Raw genomic sequence first — 27,345 nt, forward strand, 5'->3', positions numbered from 1 at the left:
TAAAGAAAAAAACAAAAATTTATTAGGTAACACCTTTTATGTTTATTGACAGTTCAGAACCTATGGCTAAAAAGCGTTCACAGAAAAAAAAGAATTAATTAATTTAAGAAATAATAAAGAAGTTAAAGAAACGCACCTAGAAACTTAACAACTTTAAGAGGAAAACCGTTAATAAATTATCGTAAAACGACGCTTTTTATGTTTATGGATAGGTTTCAGTCCTAGGTAAATTCTCTTCAGGGTTTAATCGACTTTTAATCAATTCTTTGGCACGAAAACCCTTGAATCTGATATCCGGGAATCGATTGTTAATTTATTTCACTTTAATCAAAAATAGTAGGATTCTTTTTTTCAATGACAAATGCACATGAGCCCTAAGCAAATGCGACAATTGCCATGAATAATTTCGTTTTTTACCATATTACATATACATTATATAAAAACATATTAATAATAATGCCAAATAAATTTTATGTAAATGTAAAGAAGTGGTAATAAAACACAAATAAATCTATTGTTTTATTTACCTCAATAATAATTGATCTTAAAAACAGTTGGTGCTGCGTGCTGTTCCTTCTTCCACTTGTTTCTTTAATATCCTTACTACTTCTGTAAAACTGTAGGAGCAAGCTGTTATATATAATACAAATGCTACAAAGAAATTTAATACAATACTATGCTTACCAACAGTTGCTTATTGCTTACCAACATACAGATATACGGTAGTTACTATTGCAATCATGGCGGGTAAGCTCAGTTTGGCCCTATGCTCGTCATCCACAGACTCGAATGCCAAAAAAGTCAAATATCTGAAGAAAATGGCGAAAGGATAGAAGCCCAATATGAAATAAATAATTTGGAGGATTATGAACGGGAAGCAGAGGCATCTGTTGTACTAAAAAATACTTTTTTAAATTAAAGATTGTATTTTAAAGTGAGCTTTTACCAAATATGCACCGAATCCTAGCATTACGCTGGTGATACAGTTGAGCAGGTAAAAAATGATTGCAAAGGTGTAAATTGAATCAAATTCTACAAATCGTGATTAGTTATTAAGTATTGGTTGAGTGTGATAGGAATTACTATTGGTAATAAATTCAGTGTTTTCCTTAGTAAACTCCAAATTGGTTGAAATGGCCCTTAGGATTGTCCATAATTTATCTCTCCCAATTGTCAACAGTAGGCCAATTAATATCAAGGATTTTACCTAAAATGGGCGAATTAAAAATTGGGACACTCTGTAAATATAATTGTATGAATTCATATATTAAAGAATAGAATCTCGCACAAGGTTAGAAGCCTCTTGTAATTTTCCAGTTAATTTATTAATAAATGTGAAAACACGAAATGTAAATAAAAATCGTTGCAACGTTTCGTGGGTTGTTTGTTCGGCTTGGGAAATTGTTTGTAACATTGCTGAAAAGAATTTATAGAAGCTTTAACTATCTCACTTTTTTAGGTCTGAAGATTATTGAGAAGTCGAAACTTTGACAAATTTTTGCGAAAGAAAGGACCCCAAGTAGAACCCCTAATTGTCTTGGAATTTATGAAATAAAATGTTTGTCTACACTAGAGAGCCGATATTTAAGCCGGAATTAAAGAACTGAAAATTTTCAAAAATTGACAGGTCGCACCAGATGTCTCAAAGTGAGATTGACAGTTAAAAACAATTTAAATGTCATCAAGTTTTTGATGTCAAAAGTCTTAATTTGTGGTACGTTTTATAGGAATTAAAATTTTCTCGAGTATTTTCGAAAAATGGCATCCAAAAACCTTAAAAATAATTTTTCTATCAAATAATTAAAAACTGCCCGAAAGAGACCCTCACTTAATAAAATAAGCCCAATTGTACTATTGTAAGCGAAACTGATTTACACAAAACAATTAAAAAAAATCAAACCTACTTACAGTCGAAAAAACCGCAATTAAAATATTACCGAGCCTTAAAGAGAACCACAGGCAACATTTATACACGCAAGGCATCCTTTATTGTCTTTTAACATTCAATATAAAAATTCCCTATTGAAGGAAAAATGGGATAATAATGCACCCATAAGCAAATTATGACGCCTGAATCTTTTATGAATGCCACAGTATGTAAAACCATTAGATTTTATCCGTTATATGGAAAATTACGTTTTCCATACTTATTTCACGCTATTGTGTCGCTTTTATTAAATCAATTTTTATAATATGCATCATTTTAAAATTTTACCATTATATCATTTTTGGTTATTAAATATTATGTTGCTTTATGTACTACATATGGGTAATTAACTGAGATTAAATTCGTAATTTCATAAAGGTCAATATGCCATCTTGACCAGTGAACGTAAGAAAAATAATGTTTTAAAGGTGTTTTTTGAAAATTCAGGTTCAGTTTAATGACTAAAAAAAATATATAAATTAGGAAACCTTTTTTATTTTGATTAATAATAGTTCTTAAAATGCAGTAAAAAAATTATTAAGGAAAGAAATAATAAAGCAGTTAAAGAAACGCACCTAGAAACCTAACAACTTTAGGAGGAAAAATGTTAATAAGGCATCGTAATGTCACGCTTTCCATGTCTGTGGATAGTTTAGGACCCAATGTTCTTTCCTAACTAAATAATCTTCAGGATTCAATTGATTTTTAACCCATTATTTGGCACAAACCACACTTTGCTATTCTTCCTGGACTCTGGGAGTATTTTGAAGGAGGATATGCCTGGAATAAGCCTCTATAATACCCTCCCTCTCGTGAATCTTTCTGAGAAGTTGAAGTAGCTTTTGTCTTTTTTCCAAGTGTTGCAAGTATTTGAACTCATTTCTTATTTCTTCACCTTCCAATTTTTTTTGGTATTTTCCACATTATGATCCTTAGAGGAACTGGGAGTACTCTGATTTAAGCATATGCTGGAGATAAGTCTCTATATTACTTCCTCATGAATATTTCCTGGCATAAGGCTCTATATTACCCTCTCTCTCTCACATGATCGTTCCAAGGAGTTGAGGTGATTCAAAGGTTGTTCTAGATAGTTGGAATATGGTGACCTTTAATGATCTTTAATTAGGCCTACGGATCTAAACTTTATTGATGAATGGTCTGATGGTTGTATGCTAAAGTTACATAAATCGTCTTTTGGCTTATAGGGTTATCTGAAGAATTCTGATTATTGAGAAGTTTTAGGTGTTCTTCGTTTCAAGTTGTATTGTCAATAGAATATTTGTACAAATTTTCAACATTGTACTTGGCCATGATTTGAGTATAATGTTTTTTGGAAAGAATGTAATTTTCCCAGGAAAAGTTTTTTTTTCACAATCTGTTGTGCATTTTGCGAAACGCTTAATTACGTATCCAGTCAAATTAAACTCGAAAACGAAGTACTCTAAAGCCTTTTCCAGGCACTTAAAGGTTATTGGAAACCCTAATTTAGGAATTTGAGTGCCTGGAAGTATCTTTTGAGTAGTCTTAATGCTCTTCCAGGCACTTCAGGATAATCTGAGAGTTAATTCAAGGAAGTTGAGTCACTTTTACTACCTGTAAGTGTTTTCTAGGTACTCTAAAGCCTCTTCCAAGCACTCAAATTCCTAATTTAGGAATTTGAGTGCCTGGGAGTATCTTTTCAGTAGTCTTAATGCTCTTCCAGACACTTCAGGATAATCTGAGAGTTAATTCAAGGAAGTTGAGTTACTTTTACTGACTGAAAGTGTCTTCTAAGTACTCTAAAGCCTCTTCCAGGCACTTGAAGGTTATTGAAAACCCTATTCTAGGAATTTGAATGCCTGGAAGTATCTTTTGAGTAGTCTTAATGCTCTTCCAGGCACTTCAGGATAATCTGAGAGTCAATTCAAGGAAGTTGAGTCACTTTTACTGCCTGTAAGTGTCTTCTAGGTACTCTAAAGCCTCTTCCAGGCACTTAAAGGTTATTGGAATCCAGTCAAATTGTCTGCAGAATATTTGTACAAATTTTCATAATTGCACCTGGTCAAGTTTTTGAGTTATGGATATTTTGTACAATTTTTTGTCAATATAATTTTCACAAGAAAAATATATTTTTTTTTTCAAAATTTATTAAACATTTTGAGAAACACTTAAATACGTATCCAGTAAAATTGTCCATAAAATATTTGTACAAATTTTAAAAATTGTACCTGGTCAAATTTTTGAATTTTGAACATTTTGTACAATTTTTTGGGAAAAATATAATTTTCTTTTTTTTTTTTCAAAATCTGTTGAACGTCCTAAAAAACGCTCAAATTGCCCAGGAATAATTGACAATAATTATTAAATATCGACATCCAAAACACGTACATAACAATTTTCTTTTCATAGTTCAATGTCGTAATTTGGAATCCATTTAATGTGCCAAAAGGTATTGAATTAAGTTCTTTTGTTGGCGATAATTACCAGAATAAAATGATTTATTGACTTCTTATATATCTAAATAAACAATTGCCGAAAACCAACGATATTAGTTATGTACCGGCCATTGATTGACATTTCGTACAAATTATTCGCTACTTTCATCTAGGTACCTCGCTTCTTTATATACTCAATAAATCATACGTCAATGTATATAAGTTGCTACGTTGTTGCACAATTAAAAAACATTATAATTTGTTGTCTTTTGCCTCTGGGAAGTCGTTTTTTTTTTTAACAGTTATTAAGAAACAAATTCTATAGTATATAGGGTGTCGTAAAAATTACGTTTGCTAAAAAAGCCATATAAAGAAAAATAATTCCAGTTTTGTAAAATTATATAATAGTTAAAGAACAGTCCAAAGGTATCATGCCGCACTATGATTATGCAGAAAATGACAAAAATCGATGGTAAAATCCACGTAGTCTTATGTAAGGATTGTACCGTTGATCTTTGGGTTAACACCATTATAATTATGGTACTTACACGAAGATGATAGTACAGCCACTTTTTATGCCTCTGGGTATGACATTTTTTTAAAGGATATACATTGAGAGAATTTTCATTTTAATCTCTCTATATAGTCTATTCTGTATAATGTCGAGCATCTTCGACCCCTTCTTCTTCTTCTGCATGGGACATCGAAAATACACCGAAGAATTTCGGTATATAAGGGGGAAATTGGGTAAGTTGGTGTGTCAAACATTTTCGGGTTGTTTCGTTGGTGCGGTGTCTAAAGATGAGAACTTTATTGGTAAGTAAACCCATAATATTAAAAAAAAATTATCTAGATTTTACCATTGAACCAACAAAGGAGTTTTTTTATAAATGAATTATTAGTACGTTAATTGTGCTGTTTTAAATGCTTTATTAAAATTTAATTTAGTGGTTTTTCTTGTAAATTTACTTGTTTTATTGGAGGCCTTAATATCGATTTCCGTTTTCTTCTCTTAATGTTATTTTATACCATGAAGATATTTATGAACTGTTTTATGCATTGCAAAGGGAAAGAAGTGGCACTACGAAAATTTAAACGAATTCTATTAAAAAATTAAATTTTTCTAAATTACCTAGGAAGGAAGGAAGGAAAATGTGCTATATTACGTAAGAATAATCTTGTGTACAAGCATCCTACAAGTTAAAAAAACAAAACACAAATACAATTTCAAAAATTGACAAAACAATGAACAAAATTAAACACAAGAAGACAAAACTTTTTGAACATACTTAAATTAAAGATAACTAAATAAAACAATCAATTACTAAATAAAGGTAAACTTGTTGACAAAACTAGAGAAGAAAAAAGGAAAAAAGAAAACTTTCCAACATGTCCAAGGTTAAAACCTATCATTAAAAAAGTCATCCAGGTTATAATATGCCTTAGCCAATAAAAGCGACTTTAACTCTCTTTTAAATTTTTTAACATCCGATATATGTCTAACACACAGAGGAACATGATTGTAAATTTTTTTACTTATGTAAATTAATGAGTTTTTGGTAAGGGAAGACATAGGAATAGGTAGGGGAACATCATTTACACGACGAGTCAAATGGCCAGTGTCAGAGGGTAGTTTGGGAATTTTGTGAATAAGAGCAGCTGTTTCTAAGATAAAGAGTGAAAAAAGAGTTAGGATTTTTTCAGAAATGAAGAGGGGTTTGCAAGAATCTCTTAACTTAGCAGAACACAGGTATCTAACTGCTTTTTTTTGAATAACAAAGATAATGTTAAGTAGCCCCTTATTGGTTAAACCCCAAAAAGGCAAGTCATACCGAATATGAGATTCAATAAGTGAAAAGTACACTGAACGTGCAACCACCCCTCCCAGCTCTTGTTTTGCCATTCTTACTGCGAAACATCCAGAAGATAATTTCCCAGCTAAATGTAAAATATGATCTTCAAACCGAAGGCGACCATCAATGGTAATTCCTAGGAACTTGCAGCACTCTTTATTCTGCAAGAGGGAATTTTCGTCAAACATCAGACCCTGAACATCGCACTTAAACCCCATAATAGACGCCTTTCTTACATTAAACACGAGCCTGTTGGAAGCACACCACCCTGATAAAATCTGAAGGTCTTCAAGGATACAACTCTAATTAGTCAGAATTTTTATGGCTCCATAGTATGGTGGTATCATCAGCAAACTGAACCACCTTGCCCTGCAGTTTCAATGAACTCAAGTCATCCACATACAGTAAAAATAACAGTGGTCCCAACACTGAACCCTGGGGAACGCCGCATTTTAGGGATCTAGAAGCAGACAAACGCCCAGACACTGAAACCTTCTGAGTACGATTTGATAGATAGGACTCAAGCCATCGCAACGCTACGCCTCTAAAACCATATTTATCGAGCTTAGATAACAGTATTCCATGATCCACACAGTCAAATGCTTTGGATAGATCACAAAACACTGCCGCCGATGACTCTCCAGAATTCAAGGACACATAGATGCTCTCCAAAAAGCTAAAAACAGCATCATGAGTCCCTTTACCGGCTTGAAATCCAAACTGATTTGCAGACAAAATGCCATTATGATGTAAAAAGGACAAAATTCTGCTTTTTGCAAGTTTTTCAATTATCTTAGAGAGGGTAGACAAAATAGAAATGGGACGGAAATTACAAGGCTGATCCAAATCTCCACCCTTATGAAGAGGGATAACCACTGCCTCTTTTAAACATGAAGGAAAAATGCCATTATGTAAAGAATTGTTTATGGCAGAAACTAAAGCATTTAAGGCTGAATCAGGCAAAAAGAGTAACAACCTCGAAGATATCCCATCAGCTCCAGATGATTTATGGTTTTTTAGGCGTTTGATTTCATTTTTTACTTCGGTAAGTTCGACAGGATGAAAGAAAAATGAATGCTCAACCGACACTTGTTGAAGATAGTGTAGGGGATCAATGTTACTACGAATGCCCTTGAGCAAGATATTAGGTATATCACAATAATAGTCGTTTAAAATGTCAGGTCTTAACTCCGGTTCCGATACTTTTCTATGGCAATGTCTAAAATCATTAATAATCGACCAACACTCTCTTTGCCTATTTGATGACATATTTAAGCGATCCCTATAATAATTAGATTTTGCTGCTTTAATTGTCTTTCTGTACAGAAAAAATTTCTTGACCAATTTTTTCCTGGTACGGTCCTGACTTCGGCAAACTCAAGAACTTCGCCGGGTGACATTACGACCAGGATCGCATTAAGCGGAGATTATTTTTTAAAAACCCTGTGAATAATATAAATTCCCCTAAATTAAAAATGATCATAAATAGATAAATAATATTCTTAGTTAAAAGTGACTGATATTCGTGAGTCATAATTATATTGAAAAAAAATCAACACCGTAATAATTTGTGGTCCGATGTTCCTGCATGTGTGATAATTATAATACTTTATCAGGAGACGTCGATTTATTTGCAGAATCTTTTGCCAGTTTTAGATAAATAATACAAATAGATTGTTAAAATATGTATATGTTTTTATTAACAAAAATTGTTAGGTTATTGTTAAACTAAGTATATAGGATTGTAATTCAATATTTTTACGGCTTTGTAATTAGATTTTTACCTGTAAGGTAGTGTTTGTAAATAAACAAATAATTAAATTAAATAAAAGGGTTAATTAACTCTACCAGTGGAAAAATAAACTAAATTATTTAAATCATTGGTGCTTAAGTTTTAAGTTTTGTATTTAGATTAGGGTTTCATGAAAAACTTGGAATGCAGCATGCTGTATCTCTATTCCAAGGGAGGTTCTAATAATAATACGAGAGGCTTTATATTGAATTCTATTAACTTTTAGAAGTAGGCTATTGGAGGGAGATCCATTAAAATAACTTCCGTAATAACTAGGATTTTAGGTAAGAGTTATAAAAAATTAAAGCTGAATGTATCTTAAAAGGTTAATTATAGATTATAGGTTCCAAGCCATAGGTTTTTTGCCTAAAATTAAATCTTGTGTGTTACGTTAATATGGTTTATTTTAGTGTTATTATTTCTTGTAATAATATATGTATTTTTTATATATATTACTTAAATAATATATGCAGCTGCATATAAAGTAATACTAATATGGAATCCAGATTATGTTAATCGGCGGAATATATATTAAAGAAAAAGGGGCTTATTATAGACTTTCAAGGTAGACCCATATACGTAAGTCTAGGGCCAATTCTAATATGTTACTGATTTCTAATGTAAATTTTTCATACTGAATTAGAACATATAATAGATTGTGCAATTATTCTGACAGTGATCTAATGATTAAAAAAAGAAAAAATGCACTTTTATAATACAAGAATAGCCCACCTCTAGAAAACCACATATTGTGTTCATGTGTAACTTCTCAAGCAAAACAATAGCGCTCAAATCTGATTAAACACACAAATTCATTTAAAATAAGCTAGAAAAATTAAAAAATGTAAATGAATTGAAGTACTTATCAGAAATACATTTTTATGTAAGCCTTTCACGTTAATATAACCTTGAATGTTTTCTTAAAAAAACAATAACTGAATAAACATTAAAATACTGCCTCTAGAGTTAATGATATACATAAGTGTTAAAAACCACCATATAGCAACAATTGAGTTCAATAGACTCATATTTTAAAACTTGTCATTTAGCGAGCTATAATAGGTAGACTGGGCGATATAGGAAAACTAGAAATTCATCATCATTAATCAATCACGAAAAAAATTTCTTTTCTTCACAATAAACAAAAGCCGAACGACGCACCTTGCCGGCAATAAACAAAACAAAAAAAAAACACCGATTTCCCTTATTACATTATTTCGTTAAACGATCATGCATGCATACCTCGCCCATATGGGTTAATACGCAAGGAGGTGCGGCATCTTCGAAAAAATTACGCAAGAAGTCAATAATAACTTTAACGAAAAAGTGAAGAGATTCTGTTACGCTCAATAAAGTAATATTAAATTATCTTATGGAATAAGAATCTTAGATCTTAAGCGATTTTTTTTACCCTATTAAAAGTAACGTAACGCAATGAATTTTTGTCTTACAAAACCTAAGCACGGTTTAGTCAATTTGTAGATTAAATCTTCCCGATTTCATTGTTCGCATACACGGACAGATTTAATGGCACACACGCAAAAAGTGAAATTCATTTTGCTCATTTGCATTCGGCAATAAAACGTTGAAAAATGGTTATAGAAAAATGGGTTACGTGCTAGGACAAAAGACTTTGAGAGAGTTGCTCTGTACCAAAATCAATTGGACACTATACAGGGTGTCATTGAAATGGTGTAAAAAAATTCGGGGGGTGATAGTACTCCTAAAAATTTTAAAAAAAGTTCCTATAACTATAGGGCGGAAAATGCATATTAAGGGAGTTAGGGGCACTGAAAGGGTAAATTTAAAAAACGGTTTTTTGAAATTGTAGGCTTAAAAAACGAGATAAAATTTCGAAAAAAAATCCTCTGCCATAAATTTTGACCCAAAATCAAATGGTGATACTGAAAAATAATTTGGAAAATCGGAAAGGGTAGTTTTTGCAAGGGTAGGGGGTTAATTCGTGAATAACTTTTTTTAGGTTATTTTTTTCGCAACGTGGGTTCTTTTTTTAAAAACTACATACTTTTTCCTACAAAAAAGGTTCTCTTGTTGCACATCGCCCAGAACGATGGTTTTCGAGAAAATTGAAGGCAAAAAGTTTGCTCTGATGGGTTGCTAACTGGTTAAACAACATAAACCTATGAAAGTTATGGGGTTTCAAAAGTAAACACGTAGTTATTAAATAATTAATTGAAAAATCTAAATTTTATGATTTTTAAAACATCTTATTGCTTTAAAAAACGAAATAAACCAATTACCAAAATTCCTTATTAAAATAATGCATTTCTTAATTCATTCATAGTAAATGTTCAAAGTGACCACCATTCATTTCAATGCAGACATCTGCTCTTCTTCTCCATGATCTGCGTACCCTGTGGAATATCCCTGGGGTTGTACGAATTTGATTGGAACAGTCGATAATGCGTTGACGTAGTTACTCTTCAGTATTAATCGGCACTGAGTAAACCAAAGTTTTCAAGTGGCCCCAGAAGTAGAAATCTAATGGATTAAGATCTGGTGATCTTGCTGGCCAAGCTTGTGGACCACCACGTCCTATCCAACGCCTCTCAAAAACTTGGTTTAAATGATTCCTCACCGCTAGCGGAAAATGAGCTGGTGCACCATCATGCATAAAATACGTGATCTGCCTCTGTGCTATGGGAACTTCCTCCAAAAGTGCTGGTAGATCATGTATTAGAAAATTAAGGTAACTTTGACCATTTAGCCTAAAATGTTTATTATTATAAATAACAAGCGACTTTTCAAAAGGTGTCAAATTAACCTCGGGGGTAGAAAAAATGGTCCAATAAGTCTATCGCCAAGAATTCCCGCCCAAACATTAACTGAGAATCGAATTTGGTGTCGACTTTCCACAACAGCATGAGGGTTCTCATCGGACCAGTGATGTGTATTATGGTAATTGAAAATTCCATTTCTTGTAAACCCAGCTTCATCCGTGCATAAAATATTTGCCAAAAAAAGGGGTTCTTGTACCTGTTTTCTTAATAACCAACGACAGAAGATGACTCGAGCGGGATAGTCTGCCGGAGCAAGAGGTGTAAACTAGGCTAATGAATCAAATAAGTATGCATTTAATAAGGAATTTTGGTAATTGGTTTATTTCGTTTTTTTTAAAGCAATACGATGTTTTAAAAATCATGAAATTTAGATTTTTCAATTAATTATTTAATAACTACTTGTTTACTTTTGAAACCCCATAACTTTCATAAGTTTATGTTGTTTAACCAGTTAGCAGCCCATCAGAGCAAACTTCTTGCCTTCAATTTTCTCGAAAACCATCGTTCTGGGCGATGTGCAACAAGAGTACCTTTTTTGTAGGAAAAAGTATGTAGTTTTTAAAAAATGAACCCACGTTGCGAAAAAAATAACCTAAAAAAAGTTATTCACGAATTAACCCCCTACCCTTGCAAAAGCTACCCTTTCCGATTTTCCAAATTATTTTTCAGTATCACCATTTGATTTTGGGTCAAAATTTATGGCAGAGGATTTTTTTTCGAAATTTTATCTCGTTTTTTAAGCCTACAATTTCAAAAAACCGTTTTTTAAATTTACCCTTTCAGTGCCCCTAACTCCCTTAATATGCATTTTTCACCCTATAGTTATAGGAACTTTTTTTAAAATTTTTAGGAGTACTATCACCCCCCGAATTTTTTTACACCATTTCAATGACACCCTGTATTATTAAGAGATTCAGCTGCATTGACCTTTTGTCACATATTATAAATCGCCTATTATTGCCAATGCCACTTACGTGCAAGAAGAGTTTCGTAATGATTTAGATGCAACAGATGTTACGACTGCTTGTTTTTCTTAAATTTATTACTTTTCGTCATCGTTTAATAGCAAGTAGTTGAAAAAGGATGCATTTGGCTTTGATAACGGAATTTTATTTATTGGGTTTACATTTTTTTCTCAATGTCAGTATGTCGATAAGAAAATAAACGAAGTTTAATTAACATATCGTCGGCTAAGCGTGTTAAACTGCTAACTCCATTTTCTACCATTTTACAGGAAGTTAAAAAAACATTCTAATTTTACAATTTACAACATAGTTGTTTATTTTTTGTTTCCAAAAAATGTATTGTATTGTAAGTGAATATTTCTTATAAATAAATTATACGAAAACTTTTTTTTTATTAATTTATTGGGGTTTAAAGGAGATAGCAGGTTTTTTTTTCAGTTTTACTATTTCAAAATCAGGAGTTAACAGGTTTTCATAACGTTTGAATAAAAACCATCACAATTTTTTTATTTTTAACAAAAATACAAAAAAAATACATTCTTTGGTAATAAGGAAAATATGAACAGAAAATCAAATCTAAAAAAATTTCCTATTTTGAACATTCTAAATAACTAAAATTAAAACACAAAACAAAATAATCATGGGGAATATTGTCATAAAACTCATGGTATAATTAATAATTTTAGTCGACAGGCAGGGTTACTTTTAGGAATTGTAGGTCATTAAATTTCCTTTTTGAAATTTTACGTCTCTCAGTATGAAGTTGATTTAGACTATGAAATGGACAGGAACTTACATTTGAAGATTTTCTTTGGGGTAATATTTGCCATGTATCTTTAAAACTTAATTTATAAAATACACACAACCAAACTTATATGGAATCACCTTGTATTAATACGAAATATTTTAGTAAGATATTTTTTGTTGCAAACAATAAAAAAGTACAAGTATTTACTCTCAAGGACAGGCAGATTAATAATAAATAATAATGTTTTACCTAGCAGTGTCGATTTTACTGTTTCACTTGCAAGTCGCATCAAATTTATAATTTATTTATTTTTGAAAACTAAACAAGAATGCCATACATTGGGCTATCGGAAGTTCAGAGGGGAAGAATTATTGCTCTGGCAGAACAAGGCATGTCACAAAGGCAGATAGCTAGAACGGTGGGTAAAACATATTCAAGATTTCTGGAATTGGGAACCTTAAAAAACAGACCAAGGAGAAGTCGTGAAAGAGCAACTACTGAAGGGCAGGATCGCTTTTTAGCTCAAATAGCAAGAAGAAATCCCACAACATCTCATCCAGAGCTTCAAAGGCAACTTTTACAAGCTACGGGTGTGAGTGTTTCTGTCGAAACTATTAGAAGAAGACAGTTAAGGGTTCCAGAACTTTCAAGGCAACATAAAATTGACCGTTTAAATTGGTGTTTGGAGCATGAAAATTGGGATATTGAAAATTGGAAAAATGTCTTATGTTCGGATGAAACCAGAATAGGACTACGATCCGATGACCAGCGGATTCGCATTTTAAGAGGTAGAGGGAGACAAGCTAGACTTCGTGCTGCCAAACCTATCCCGAAATACAAAGGAGGTACTGTAATGTTTTGGGGTGGAATTATGATTGGTGAAAGAACTCCTTTAATTCCAATTCGACAAACCCTAACAGGTCAAAGGTATGTAGATTTGGTATTGCAACCTGTAGTTAGGCTCTGGCGAGGTGGTTTTGGCAATTTTTTTTTATTTATGCAAGATAATGCCCCTCCACATACCAGCAGAGTTGCAAAATGTTTCTTAGAAACGGAAGGTATTGCCGTTTTAGAGTGGCCTTCTTGCTCACCGGATCTTAATCCTATAGAGCACTTATGGGATAAGATAAAAAGAAAGATTAGAGCTCGCCAGAATGCTCCTGGTAACACTGAGCAACTTATTCAAGCGGTTTTAGAGGAATGGACAAATGTTCCCCAAGAAGACATTGACAATTTGATAAATAGCATGCCTCGTCGAATTCGTGCTTGCATCGATGCTAGAGATGGCAGTACTGATTATTAACATTTAATTTTAAATTAACTTTCTTGTTAAATTGTCATATTCAGAAAAATCATTTTTATAGAAATCTACACTTTTTGTTTTTTGTTCTATTATTGTGAAAATTGTAATCAGTTTTATTATTTTTTTTAATAAACTTTGAAAAAGTGCCCTTTAATCCTCAATGACTATTTTTTAAAATAAATTCCATTTTGCGAAATTACTGGGTGATTCCATATAAGTTTGGTTGTGTGTATACCTCCATCTGAGATATATTGCAATGCCCTAATCTGCGTTACCTTTGCATCACCTTTATTTCTTCCTGGACGGTTACTTTTGAAGAAGTAAATTTTATCAAATTTTTAAAAAAAAGTGAATTTAAGGTAATTTACTTCGTAAGGGGTAGGAATTTTACGAGCATTTCTACAAACTTGTATATACTTAGCGGGTACATTGATATTAATTTTATTAAGCGTCGTTCCATAGTAGAGTGCATCATATCTGCCTCCATTTGAGTATGCCCACTTCTAAATATTTTTGTGTAATTGTAACATTGAATTGTTGAGCAAAGTTCAAAAGTGCATTACTTAGTAAAGCGTTCCGATTTTGGTAAGTACATCCATCTGTGTATATTATTATATTTTTATCATTGTTTTTGTTTACAAGAGGCATTACTTTAATTTCAAGGAAATTACACCAAATAGTTGCAAATTCTTCAGAGTTCAGACCTCCTTCAGTTTCGTTCCACAAGTAGCAATTTGTCATCTTATTTCAAGTTATTATTTGTCTTTGAGATATTCTTTCATGTTATTCCAGGACCTACAACTCATTTTGCTTTCGTCTTCCAGGCATTTAATATAATTTTTTAATTATTTGTCCTAAACATTAATTGGTATAATAATTTAACTAGGAAAAACTAGGGGATTCTGTCACAAAAAAAATAAGGTGCCGAATCCAATTACGGAATGGCATAAGGCTCACCAAAGAGTTGCTTAACATTCGGAGCTTGCCTTTTTAAGAAAATTTAAGAAAATTTAAATCTGTTTATTACTGGAGAACGTTTCGAATTTTATTTAATTCATCGTGAGGGTGCGAAATCTCTGGTCGAGGTAATTTTACATCTTATTCCAGGAATTTAAAGTTATTGTTTGTCTTGTGCAGTTTTGGGGTTATTTTTCACTTTATTTGAGATCTTAGAAATATACCTATAAATAATATATTATTTAAACAAAAACAAAATTTTTTTTTATTTTAATTTTAACAAATTAAAAATTCACAAACGTGCTCAGGTGCATTCTAAACTGAAACAGTTCCTCTTTTTTTTCAACGTTAGACTATGGACTAAATTTGGCTTTCTCTACCTGAAGGTTCCTTATCGGATTCTCATGAGGTGCCAGTGACAGTTGACCGATTGTTCAACTGTCAATGTCACTTTTACCAATCAGAGCCGCCGATAGTACATTTGGCAAATTAATTTCCTTATGTAGTAGATTTCGTCCTAACATCGAGAAAACCTTATTTCCTTTTAAAAATATACTCTTTTCCTAGTATCTACTACTAAACAAGAAAAAAAAAAAATTCGTCTTGTTACATCAAATGTTTACCTTTGACATCAATATTTGCTAAAGTCAACTTTCTGATGTTTTCCAATTTTTATCCAGATTACAGCTTTGTGCGTGGGCATAGCTTCAGCTAAGCCCCAGTACAACTATCCAGCCCCCGTCCCGTCCATTCCTAGTGGAAGCTATGGAACTCCAGGTGGAGGTACTGGATTCGGTTCTGGTGGCGGTGGAGGATCAGGTAAGAACAACAATTTTTCCAGACAGAATTTCAATATAATTTCCCTCTGTATTCAAGTAAAATTCTTGTATAATCCCTTAGGTTTTGGAGGTGGCTTAGGTGGAGGCGGTTTAGGCGGAGGTGGTTTAGGTGGAGGCTCCGGAGGCGGTGCCGGTTTCGGAGGCGGTTCCTCGGGAGGCATCGCGATCGGAGGAGGAGGCGGAGGCACTTTGGTCCAAAAACATATCTACGTACACGTGGCACCTCCAGAACCGGAAGAACAAAGACCGCAACGAGTCATCGGAGGCGGCCAGTCCACCAAACATTACAAGATTATCTTCATTAAGGCGCCATCTTATCAACCTACTCAGCAACAAATTCTACAAGCTCAAGTAAATGTTCTTTTATCAATCCACGTATAGCGTTTGGGAATTAATCGTTCTTGTTAATTTTATTATTAGGCCCAAAATGAGGAAAAGACCCTCGTATACGTTTTGGTGAAGAAACCGGATGATGTGGCCGATATCACTCTGCCTACCGCTGCTCCAACTGCTCCCAGTAAACCGGAAGTTTACTTTATCAGATATAAGGCGAAGAGTGAAGCTGTTGGAGGCGGAAGTGGAGCTGGAATTGGAGGAGGTCTTGGAATCGGAGGAGGTAGTGGAAGTAAGTTCTTCTAGTGACCAAATCTGTATATTACATTAATATATTTTTTTATATTAGGTGGTGTTGGTGTGGGAGGAGGCTTGGGTAGTGGAGGTTCTTTATCTCTAAGTTCCTCAGGTTCCTCCTCGTCTGTTTCTGGTGGCGGAAGGCCATCTTCGAACTACGGACCTCCCGGACAGAGTGGGCCGTATTAAGTAACAATATTAAAATAAAAATAAATAAATCTCGTTATTCTTTTGTTTTGTTTAATGAAAATTTATCGTTTAAGACAGTCAGTCAGTCAGTCAGTCGTTGAGATGTTGTGTAAATATTTTTGAGACTCGTGTGATATATATTATATGTTATAAGAAAATCATACTGTACAAATAATTTTTTTTTTTTATATTATATAAATAGGATTAAGTTTGTAATCTTATGTTAACACGTAATAATTTGCAAAAAAAGACGGTGACAAATAAATTATTATATTTTTTAATATAATTGGGTTTTTGTTTCGGAGCAATAATCAACGACAATTAGGTACCCCCCAACCACTAAAAATTACAGTTTCAAATTTCAAAATGGCGCCATCGTGAAATTAGATTAGATTTATACTTTGTTGATACATTGGTGAATGGCAGAACGTTTTCTTGATGAAATAATGGTTCCTATTAAATACAGCATATTTTTCATACTTATGTTTACATCCCTAAATTAGTAAGGAATGTCCATAGGAGAGCCATATTAGTTTCCATATGATATGGCTTCATATTTCTGTTAAACAGATATATAAGACCAAGTGAGACGAACATAATATGACTATCATGGTCTTAGACTATCGTATTTATTATACTTGCTGTTGAATGTCTTATTAAATCAATCCTAAAAGAATTGTTTCAAATTTATCAGTTGTATCGCCATAGGGAACGCCCACATGGCGGCCATTTTTGATTTCATGGATCATATTTCGATAAAAAAGTGGTACAAAACCCACTCAAATGAGTATAATATGGCTACCATGGTATTTCAGAGACTTTAGATTATACAATAAATAGATTGTAACATTTGCCTTTAATTTCTACTCATTTAACTTTGCAAAAATCGTTCAAAGTTTGAGGTTTCAGAAGGGCAAAAGGACACTTGCGTCGCCATAGCAACGAATAAGAGTTGGGAAACGCCTACACGGCGGCCATGTTGGATTTCTTAAAACACTATGTTATGGGTTCATATTTTGGTAAAAAAGTCGTATAAAACCCACTTGAAATGGTGTAATATGGATACCTCAGTACTTCGAAGAATTGAGATTATCGAATTTCTTACATTTTCCGTGAATTTTCTACTGATTTAACCTTAAAATAATTGTTTAAAGTTTGGCCAAAATGACAATTGCGTCGCCATGGGAAACGCCCACATGGCTGCCATTTTTAATTTCATGAATTACTCTGATATCGGTTCATATTACGGTAAAAAATTGGCATAAACCCACTCTGATGTCTCTGATCTAAGACATTAGAGTATCGAATTTATTACATATATAGTATCTACTTAAATTAATTACAAAGAAAATCGTTTAAAAATGTCACCTTGACATTATTACTACCGCCATGACAGTTGAGGTAGGCAACCAGTAGAAGACACCAAAAAAATACGGCGGCCATTTTGGTTTTCTATGGATCCTTATAATAAAAAATTATGTTTTGGTAAAACAGTGGTATAAAACCAACTCGAATGGGTCTAATTTATTTATTTATTTATTGGTGATCATACAGGGGATACAACAAGTAAAAAAACACAAAATGGTATCCACTATATAAACTAATATTAATCTAAATTTAAACAAACATCTACAATTGTCACTTTAAATCTCAGTACCTACATAAAAATTAAGCGTGTGACCAGCTAACTCAATTTTAAAATTATTAATTTATTTATTAGATTGTGGAAAAAAAATGGATAACTCACTCAAGTCATTCAACAACTAGTCTAGTGTACTTTTCAAGGCATTTTTGGGAGTTTGGAGACATAAGTCAAGGAGGAACCCAAATACTTACAATTTTTATAAATCAAAATTATTTCATTAAATCTGAGGTTGGCTTGAGGAATGTTAAGATTTAAAAGTGATAAAATAGGTGGACCGTTCAGTTGACCATTTAGAATTAACTTTATACAAGAAATAAATATCGGTATATATTAAAAATTATGTAATTAAATACATTAAAATGTTTCGAATGGCATCAACATGATAACCATACTAAATTTGGATATAAAAGAAAGGGACTTTCAAAATTAGTTTTGAATGTTTTCCAAATGATTAATGGTTAATATAGATATCATGGTATTTCTTCTTTCTAAGAATTTAAAATCGAATTTGTTACATTTTCCGTTAATTAGTTATATAACTTTACTCACTAATTTAACATTAAAAAAAAATCGTTTAAAATTTGAGCTTTAGGAAGGTCAAATTAACAATTGAGTTGCCATAGCAACGGCTACGAGTGGGGAATGCTTACACAACGACCATTTTGAATTTTCACTATGATATGGTTTCATATTGCGGTAAAAAAGTAGTACAAAACCGACACGGATGGGTATAATATCGGTACTATGGTACACCTAACGCTTTAGAATATCGAATTTGTCACACAGGTATATAACGAGTGTCTACACTCATTTAATACAAAGGAAAATCGTTTAAAAATGTCACTGCGATATTACCGCCATGACAGTTGCGTTAAGCAACCAGTAAAGACGGCCGAAAATATGGCGGCTATCTCGGTTTCCATTTCTCCCTATAATATAATATATCCGCGTTTCCTTTGAAAATGGCCACAAAAGCTACTTGGATGATTATAATATGGATACCAGAGTATTTACAAAGTTTTAACCTATCGAATTTGTCACATAAACCGTATGTTTTCTGATGAAAAATCTGACGTTTAAGACGTCATGTTAATATTCGGCCGCCATGACACTCCTCCAATCACCATGGCAACGAACTTATATAAGCAAAACAAAACTCATTAAAAAATGTATTTAAACCACATTAAATGCATAAAATCTATTTATAAAAGCAATATCACTTCAATTTAATGAAGTATCTAAGTAATAAACTCCCTGTTATATTTTATAGGTTATATATAAGTATATTCATCGTGAGTTATTAATAGAACAAACCAGATTCTGCTCGAAACAATGTTTTGGTATCGTAAATAAACTGATACATACCTAACATTCCTGGCTATAAAACATTTTTTAAATAATAATTTTCATATTTAAAATTCCGCACGTAAAGATAAACAGCGAGGGGACCGCAGGGCTCTTTGTCAAGTGCTGCCGCCACCAGAATGCGCGGCCGTTCACCGAAATTCCATCAATAAACTCGCTTTAGTGTTGTGTTTTGGTCGAAACTGGCCGCATGAAGCGCAGTTTGTTCTTTTTCCCTCGTGCAAAATTCCGTGATTTAATCGAGTTTTCGTTTGATTTTACGGGAAACGGCAGGTGACCGCGACCGAAAACGTTTTTGACCCTCGGGGCGAAAGTTTTGGCGACCTGACGTGATTTTTACTGTAAGTATCGCTGCTGCTGCTGTTGTTAACTTCCTTTGTCTCTGACCCATGAACTTTTTTTTTCTGTTTGTTTATTTTATCGTTGGGCATGAGGTTTTATAATATTAGTGTTAGAAAACCTTAGGGTGCCACCTGAATATTGAATTTTTATGAGTATTTTCCGAAAACAAAACAAAAACAAACCCCCCCTTTTGACAGCCAAATGCACTTCGATTTTTTCTGCTTAATGACCCCAGGTTTAATTTCGTTTGTTATTAAATAATTCTGACCCAGTTTAAATTAAAACGGTGCAACCCCCCTCTGCTATGGATCCATCGATTTACTCAGACAAAAGTTGTAATTATCTTCTAGGAAATAAAAACTCTTTATTATTAAAAGTCAGCTGTTCAGACCAGGTCGTCTATCATATACCTCTCCTTGTCCTTATTATTGCAGCAAACAAAGACGGACGAATTCGGTTCGGGTTGCACAAAAGAGTTTTCGCAACGACAATAAAGTGTTACTGCATTATCTCGTTTGAGAAATATTGTGGAGACTTTAAGGGAAAATAGAGCCAAGGATACCGATTCCAGATTACCCATTCGGGTCATGATTAAATTTATCCCGTTTTTGCACTTTTATTGTTTTGCCGAGGTCCTTTTATGCGTCAGCCGGTTTCGACTGGTCAATTTATGCCTTTGTTGTTTTAAATTTAGATTTGTTTTATTTGGGAGTTCTTGAAAACTAAAATAATTAAAATACGGTAAAACAAAACGGATTTGACGTTTAATCCCGTGACGTTAATGTGATTTTGAGGTTAATTAACATCAAGTTTTTGCACCTAACGTAAAAATCCAATAAGGTAATAGTGACGTCATTAATTTATACATTATTAAAACCAATTTGATAACCCTTATTGACAAAACTCTTTACAGTAATAAAGCACCAAGTCAAATGAATCGATGACGTCACTTTGATGAATATTTTGATGAGTTTTCCATATAGTATAATGATGATTCCTATATTAGACCTTGATGGTGAGGTTCATCGATACAGGAAAGGGAAATGCTTGTTCCTTTATGTTACCTCGCCCGACTCAGACAGACCAGACAGACGGTCAACGTTCTCCAGACAGGAGCGTATTTCGGCGAATCCCATGCAGGAAAACCGTCACTACTAATCTTTGGCACCCCAATGATGACTAAAACATTTTATTTCCAGATGAATATGCATTGAGTTTTCGAGGTTAATGGCTCGTAAAGGAAGAGTTTGAGAACCTCTGGGACGACCAGGAATAATTCTGTCTAAATAATTTGACAGCTTACGGATTTTAAAAGAGACAAAATGTTGCCAATTAATTTTTGATGATAAAGCTGACGGTTCAAAAGGTTGCACAGTTGAGAGCATGCGTCTTAGTTATTTTTCTTTTATTAGCATAACTGCTGATATATGTGACAGATAATTTATACGTCATTATCATTGAATTTTGAGTCAATTTCTTGGGTTTCTACTGCATCTCACCTCTCTAATATGCCTTGAATCAACTTGAAATGTTACTTTTAGTATGTAATTGACCCGATCATAGACGTGAACCATCAATTCATTGCGATCGTCAATGATTCCTGACTCTCAGACGGGTTTTCATGCCTAAAAGAGGGTCAAAAGTCCATTTTTTGACATTCTACCGCTTCTCACCTCTCTAATATGCCTTGAATCAACTTGAAATGTTACTTTTCGTATGTAATTGACCCAATAAAAGACGTGAACCATCAATTCATTGCGATCGTCAATGATTCCTGGCTCTCAGACGGGTTTTCATGCCTAAAAGAGGGTCAAAAGTCCATTTTTTGACATTCTACCGCTTTTCACCTCTCTAATATGCCTTGAATCAACTTGAAATGTTACTTTTCGTATGTAATTGACCCAATAAAAGACGAGAACCATCAATTCATTGCGATCGTCAATGATTCCTGACTCTCAGACGGGTTTTCATGCCTAAAAGAGGGTCAAAAGTCCATTTTTTGACATTCTACCACATCTCACCTCTCTAATATGCCTTGAATCAACTTGAAATGTTACTTTTCGTATGTAATTGACCCAATAAAAAACGTGAACCATCAATTCATTGCGATCGTCAATGATTCCTGACTCTCAGACGGGTTTTCATGCCTAAAAGAGGGTCAAAAGTCCACTTTTTGACATTCTACCGCATCTCACTTCTCTAATATGCCTTGAATCATCTTGAAATGTTACTTTTCGTATGTAATTGATCCAATAAAAGACGTGAACCATCAATTCATTGCGATCGTCAATGATTTCTGGCTCTCAGATGGGTTTTCATGCTTAAAAGAGGGTCAAAAGTCCATTTTTTGACATTCTACCGCATCTCACCTCTCTAATATGCCTTGAATCATCTTGAAATGTTACTTTTAGTATGTAATTGACCCAATGAAAGATGTGAACCATTAATTTATTGCGATCGTCAATGATTTCTGGCTCTCAGTTGGGTTTTCATGCCGAAAACTGTGTAAAAAGACCATTTTTATGGGGATTATGTACAAAATATACTGAAATGAAAGCATATGTTCTTGTCAAAAATACCTTGCAGTAATAATTTTTCTTTTTCTTCCAATAATCGATATAAATTGTTCAAAAAGATTTTCAATATTTTCAGATGAACTGGGGCCTTTTCACTGCATGCTGAACTGCTTCAGGTGAGTAATTTTACATTTTCAGAAACAAAAAAAATTCATTTATTTTTTACACCATATAAGACTATATATTACATTAAAATAAAGTATATGTGAAATACATGAAAACTCTATACAATTACCTTTTTCGATGCGACAAAGGAAAACCGAAGGACAATATCGGGAAAAAAGTGGATTAGCTTAATGGCCAACTGGTCTCCACTACTTTTCCGCCTCCGATCCTCGCATATAGAGACAATTTTATTGGAAATTTCCAGTCGGAATGCTCCTCAATAGGTTGCAGTCAATACGGATAAACATGGGAAGTTCACTTTACTGACCACAGTAGTAGAGAAGCAGTTTTTTTCCAATTTAAAAACAGTCGAGTTGAATTTTTAACAAATGACTCTCTATTATGCAAATCGATTTACCTGTATGTACATGCAACGGCTATCAAGCAGGTCAGCTTCAATGACCCAATAGCCTGGATATCCTGGATATTTTTAACGTTAAAATGTTTATTTAAAAATTAATGAAAAATTGGTTTCCAGCTTTTGATTTTCGTTTATTTTAACTGAAATCCTGGCAAACTACGCCTAAATAAATTAATTGGAGCTTACGTAGATGTGTTTCTTCGAATATACGCCGAAGTCATGTTGTGGTTACTGTCTGGATCGTCTCTGGAAATGTTGTTTTTATTGCATGAAAAACACAATATGATACTGTAGATTGAACGTTTGTTCCCTAAAATATGCCGATTCAATTATCGATTAAGCCACAGTTTAAACACAAACAGCAGCATGTTTCCATGACCTATCGATTGTTTTTAACCCTATTTTCCTGAATAAAATACGCATAGACACATTATAAATTGACATACAATAGGGGATTTGAAAATGCAGACCTTTAATGGGCTTAAAGTTCATTTTAATTGATAAATTACGATAATTTCAGTGTTTTTGTCGGCGCCTAAAGTCGGTGCATTTATAGGCATTAGTTACAACCAGATTTAATCAAAGGACCCTCGTTATCAAATTTTGTCATTATCGTTTAATTGTTTTATTATTCTGTGTTTGCTAGGAATTTTAAATATACCTAGGTTCTTGGAATTATTCAATGATGTCTAGTGTTTTGACTCATCCAGAAAATTACCACTGACTGGTTAATTTTTCTAAGAATTTTCGAGGTTTAATTGGAGTGAAAAAGTCCAGGAAACGGTTAGATTAATGTTACTTCCGGTTATGGCTGGAAGCAGATGTCAGCCTCTTACATTTTCAAATTCTACGTGAAATTTTAAGAAATTTGATGGGTCACATGACATACTTTGAGTACTAAGATATTTACATTTAAAAATCATGATTTTTTCAAGAAAAGAGAGTCTTTTTATAAAATTCCCATTACAGATTAATTTATTAAGTTGCTAAAAATACATTTCAGATAGCCAACTGTCAATATTTGTGACAGATGTGTTTAACTCTTTATATCTCAGGAACCGCTGGTCTGAACTATACCATGTGACCCATCAAATTTCTTAGAATTTCACGTAGAATCTGAAAATGTTATGATATACAGTGTGTCCCATTTAAAATAACGAACTTATTCCTAATTTACGCAGAAAATAATTAAAATTGACGATAATCCCCTCAGTCATTCTATAAAACCCTTATCGGTCACAGTTATTCTCCTTGACATCGTTTTTGTCGCAGCTCATTGTCTCCGAGAAAAATAGTCGTTATCTTAATAACAACACGATCGTAATTTGCATAGACACTTTTATTATCATTGACTGATAACGAAGAGGAAATCAATTGTTTTTTCGATGCGATTCTAATGAATTTTTATTTTGTAAACTGCGTCAGTTGTTTTTTTGTTAAATAAACACGCCATCGTAGAACGCATTAGACTTATCGGACGAGACTTTCATATTTTGTTGTTGTTAATATTATTGCGTAATTTTCAATTTTGCTTTATGCTTATACAATTGAAAGCTGCGTAGTTTTGCCATTATTGATTAAAATATATATTTTTTGCTCTTTACTGGATTTAATGGTCCAAGAATCCCGTAGGTATCTTGCAGACAGCACATTGAACCGCTGTATTGCTCTTAAGGCCGGGATAGACGCCCCGTCATACACATCAACTTGCTTGCGCAAACTTAAGTTATACGGCAAGACTGAATTCCGCATTTGACCACTAACTATTCAGTCTTGTTCGTTTTGTTGATCAATTTAAACGTCCAAAATCAACATGACTGGCGATCTTTTATTGTGTGCGGCTGCTATTGCTATTATAGCAAAAAAGAAAAAAGTAAATAAGAGAAAACGTTCCAAGTGGTCAAAAGAGTGGTTACTTAAGAGACAGGAATTATCACATCTACATTTACTAAATGAGCTTCGATTAGAACCTGAGGATTGGTTCATTTATTTACGTATGGACGAAGAAACTTATATGGAATTGCTCCCAGATAGTAACACCTCAAATCAAAAGGATGGATACTGTTATGAGAAAAGCAATATTACCACATGAGAGGTTTAGCGCAACTCTACGCTTTTTAGCAACAGGAAGACTTGAAATTTTCATGTGCGTCAAGCACTTGGTGAAATTATACCGGATACATGCAGAGTTATTTACGAAGGATTAAAAAATGAATATTTGAAGGTAAAGTATTTTATTAAAAATAGTATAACGCATTAAACCTAATTATACTTAATTTAATTATTATCTTCAACGTTGTATCTTGAATAATATTCTCCAACGGATTTTGGGAGGTCATTGGTTGCTTCCCCTAGCGATGTTGCAGCTTCATAAGTTCCAATGCGCGATCTAACTTTTTCATGATCATACTGAAAAGTGTATATTCCATGAAATATTGGATTTAATCCCCCAAAGCGTTGTAAGGGTCTCACGGGTCCTTCTGGTGTCAATCTTAAAACTTCAGTGTTACTTGGCGGACTAACCTCCTGATTATACTGAAAAGTGTATATATTAGGAGTTGCTGCTGATCTATCTGTTTCGATCTGGGTTACGATTTTTGATGTCTGGTTTAATTTTCCCATTTGTGCATGGAAGATTGCTTCATTAATCACCTTTTTGCAATATATGACCATCTCAGAAGGCAGTTCTTGAAGTTCTTGGCCTACATGTTGGCCTTGATTTTGAAGTTTACTTGCTACAACATTTAAAACTTCACCGCTGCGATCCAAATTCTTCTGAAGTTTTCTTTTGACACTAATTCTGGAATTTGATGTTGATGTGGATGGGGTGGCCGATGGAGGACGTAGTGTTGTGTCGGATGAAGAATGGTCGTTTAAATTTAAATTAAAAAAAACTTGTTAAAGAAGAATTGCGATTACCTACTCCTTCCCCTGCAAAAAAATGTTCCACTCAGCTTCTGCTTGGGTTTTTATCGGAGATGAAGCATTTTCACTGCGTAAAAATTTACTGAAACTATTTGGCTCGCGAGATTTGACAAGAGGAAGAAACATTTTCAACTATCGTCTGTCTATAGGGCACGCAGAATCATCGAGAATGTTTTTGGTATAATGGCTGCCTTATTTAGAATCCTTCATACAGAAATTAATTGAAAATTAAACAGCATAGATTTAGTCATATTGACGTGCGTTATTTTACATAACTATTTGCGAAAAAAATGCTCTGATTCGTATACTCCCTCCGAGTCCTTAGACGAAGAAGATTGGACACAATCAGAAGTTCATACAGGGCTGCGAGTTGATCCTGGTATTTTAAGCGGACTACAACGTGGACACAATCGAAATATTGCACAAGAAGCTAATAAAGTTAAGAGAGTTACATGTGGGATATTTTAATGGGGAGGGTCAAGTAAACTGGCAAAATAATATGATTTATTAGATCATGTACAATAAAATCACACTAACCCTTTCAGGTACATAAAAGAAAAAGTCTTTAATCAAAAAATTTTTATTAATAAATAAAAACTTTATACTCTAACTGATAACTTAACTTTAATTTTTTTTCCTTAATTTATTTACAAGTATCCTGCAGGACATGGTTTTATCTGGTAACCACTGTGAGATAAAACATAAACTCGTTCCGAAAACAAAGTCTTAAATTTATGTGGTATGGTACATAATAAAACAGTTTTTATCCGAATTGAGACATAAGCCAACATTACAAGTATTGCAGGCCCATTTAGTTCGATGTGGCATTACTGCAGTGCTACATAGAGCACAACGTCTAGATCCTCCATGGACGGGCATATGAAGAGCATTACTTTTTCTTACCTCAGGCGGTACATACGGCTTGTACCTATTTTCTTTTATGATGCTTTTTTTGCCAGGAGTGTTTTTTTAGTCGCGCCAATAAGACCAGAAATTATTCTAAGGCGAAATAACTTCATAGTTAGTTTTTCCGCATTCGGTGAGCTTCGATATAAAAAATACGAGTTTACCACAGAAACATCAATGAAGTGCCAAAACAGTCTATGCCACCATTTTCTTGATTTTCTGTCAATACTGTAGCAAGATTTTATGTCATTATTTAGGTAGGATTTATAAAATTTATAAAAATTAAAACTGTAAATCAAATCAAAACTAAATAACACTAATTACAAAATATATTATCAAATTCTATGTTCATACTATACTCTATTTCAGAAGTGTGTAGAGCAATAAAATCTCATTAGGTATGCAAACATGCCACTACCTTAGTTGGGTATTAGTTTCAAAGTAAAATTCTTTCTTTTCGTTGATTGCAGGTAGTGCCACCCGGTTTTGGGTTAATTTATGAGTTTTGCCCATTGTTACCCACTGATAAACATTGAAAACGGTTCGCCAAAGGCGTGCAACTGGGACTTGTTTTTTACCTTATAATTAATGTACTTAAATGCTATTTTATTTTAGAAAGTTACTTTTGTTTAAATGGAATAA

General features: G+C 33.3%; 3 protein-coding genes across 3 annotated transcripts in view; 2 read left to right on the forward strand and 1 right to left on the reverse strand.

Annotated features, from left to right (window-relative positions):
• Nucleotides 1–18: 18 nt before the first annotated feature.
• Nucleotides 19–2,019, reverse strand: LOC126737944 (uncharacterized). The gene is made up of 5 exons (XM_050443063.1): nt 1,909–2,019; nt 1,084–1,207; nt 947–1,032; nt 706–895; nt 19–651 (listed from the first exon to the last, which is right to left on the reverse strand). Exons 1-5 carry the CDS (start codon nt 1,981–1,983, stop codon nt 545–547), a joined length of 582 nt encoding a protein of 193 aa, XP_050299020.1. The 5' UTR covers nt 1,984–2,019; the 3' UTR covers nt 19–544.
• Nucleotides 2,020–5,048: 3,029 nt separating this feature from the next.
• LOC126737940 (uncharacterized) lies at nt 5,049–16,704 on the forward strand. Its single transcript, XM_050443057.1, has 5 exons — nt 5,049–5,157; nt 15,441–15,579; nt 15,637–15,950; nt 16,020–16,224; nt 16,282–16,704. The coding sequence occupies exons 1-5, from the start codon at nt 5,143–5,145 to the stop codon at nt 16,416–16,418; spliced, it is 810 nt and encodes a 269-aa protein (XP_050299014.1). The 5' UTR covers nt 5,049–5,142; the 3' UTR covers nt 16,419–16,704.
• Nucleotides 16,705–19,585: 2,881 nt separating this feature from the next.
• LOC126737945 (protein yippee-like 2) overlaps nt 19,586–27,345 on the forward strand; it is a 63,046-nt gene continuing 55,286 nt past the window's right edge. Inside the window, exons 1-2 of the mRNA XM_050443064.1 lie at nt 19,586–19,769; nt 22,423–22,462. Of these exons, the coding sequence (XP_050299021.1) occupies nt 22,446–22,462 (17 nt within the window). The 5' untranslated portion in view covers nt 19,586–19,769; nt 22,423–22,445. The remainder of the gene's footprint in view (nt 19,770–22,422; nt 22,463–27,345) is intronic.

This window comes from Anthonomus grandis, chromosome 6 (assembly GCF_022605725.1).
Source record: "Anthonomus grandis grandis chromosome 6, icAntGran1.3, whole genome shotgun sequence".
Classification (NCBI taxonomy): Eukaryota; Metazoa; Arthropoda; class Insecta; order Coleoptera; family Curculionidae; genus Anthonomus; species Anthonomus grandis.

What these genes read in the sequence shown, in the direction of transcription:
- LOC126737944 (XM_050443063.1), bottom strand. Translation starts at nt 1,983, where the DNA reads ATGCCTTGCGTGTATAAATGTTGCCTGTGGTTCTCTTTAAGGCTCGGT. An exon ending in CACTGAATTTATTACCAATA is followed by an intron (nt 1,033 to 1,083) that starts GTAATTCCTATC and finishes CACGATTTGTAG; the next exon opens with AATTTGATTCAATTTACACC. An exon ending in TACCGTATATCTGTATGTTG is followed by an intron (nt 652 to 705) that starts GTAAGCAATAAG and finishes ATTTCTTTGTAG; the next exon opens with CATTTGTATTATATATAACA.
- LOC126737940 (XM_050443057.1), top strand. An exon ending in TGGTGGCGGTGGAGGATCAG is followed by an intron (nt 15,580 to 15,636) that starts GTAAGAACAACA and finishes TCTGTATTCAAG; the next exon opens with TAAAATTCTTGTATAATCCC. An exon ending in AATCGGAGGAGGTAGTGGAA is followed by an intron (nt 16,225 to 16,281) that starts GTAAGTTCTTCT and finishes TTTTTATATTAG; the next exon opens with GTGGTGTTGGTGTGGGAGGA.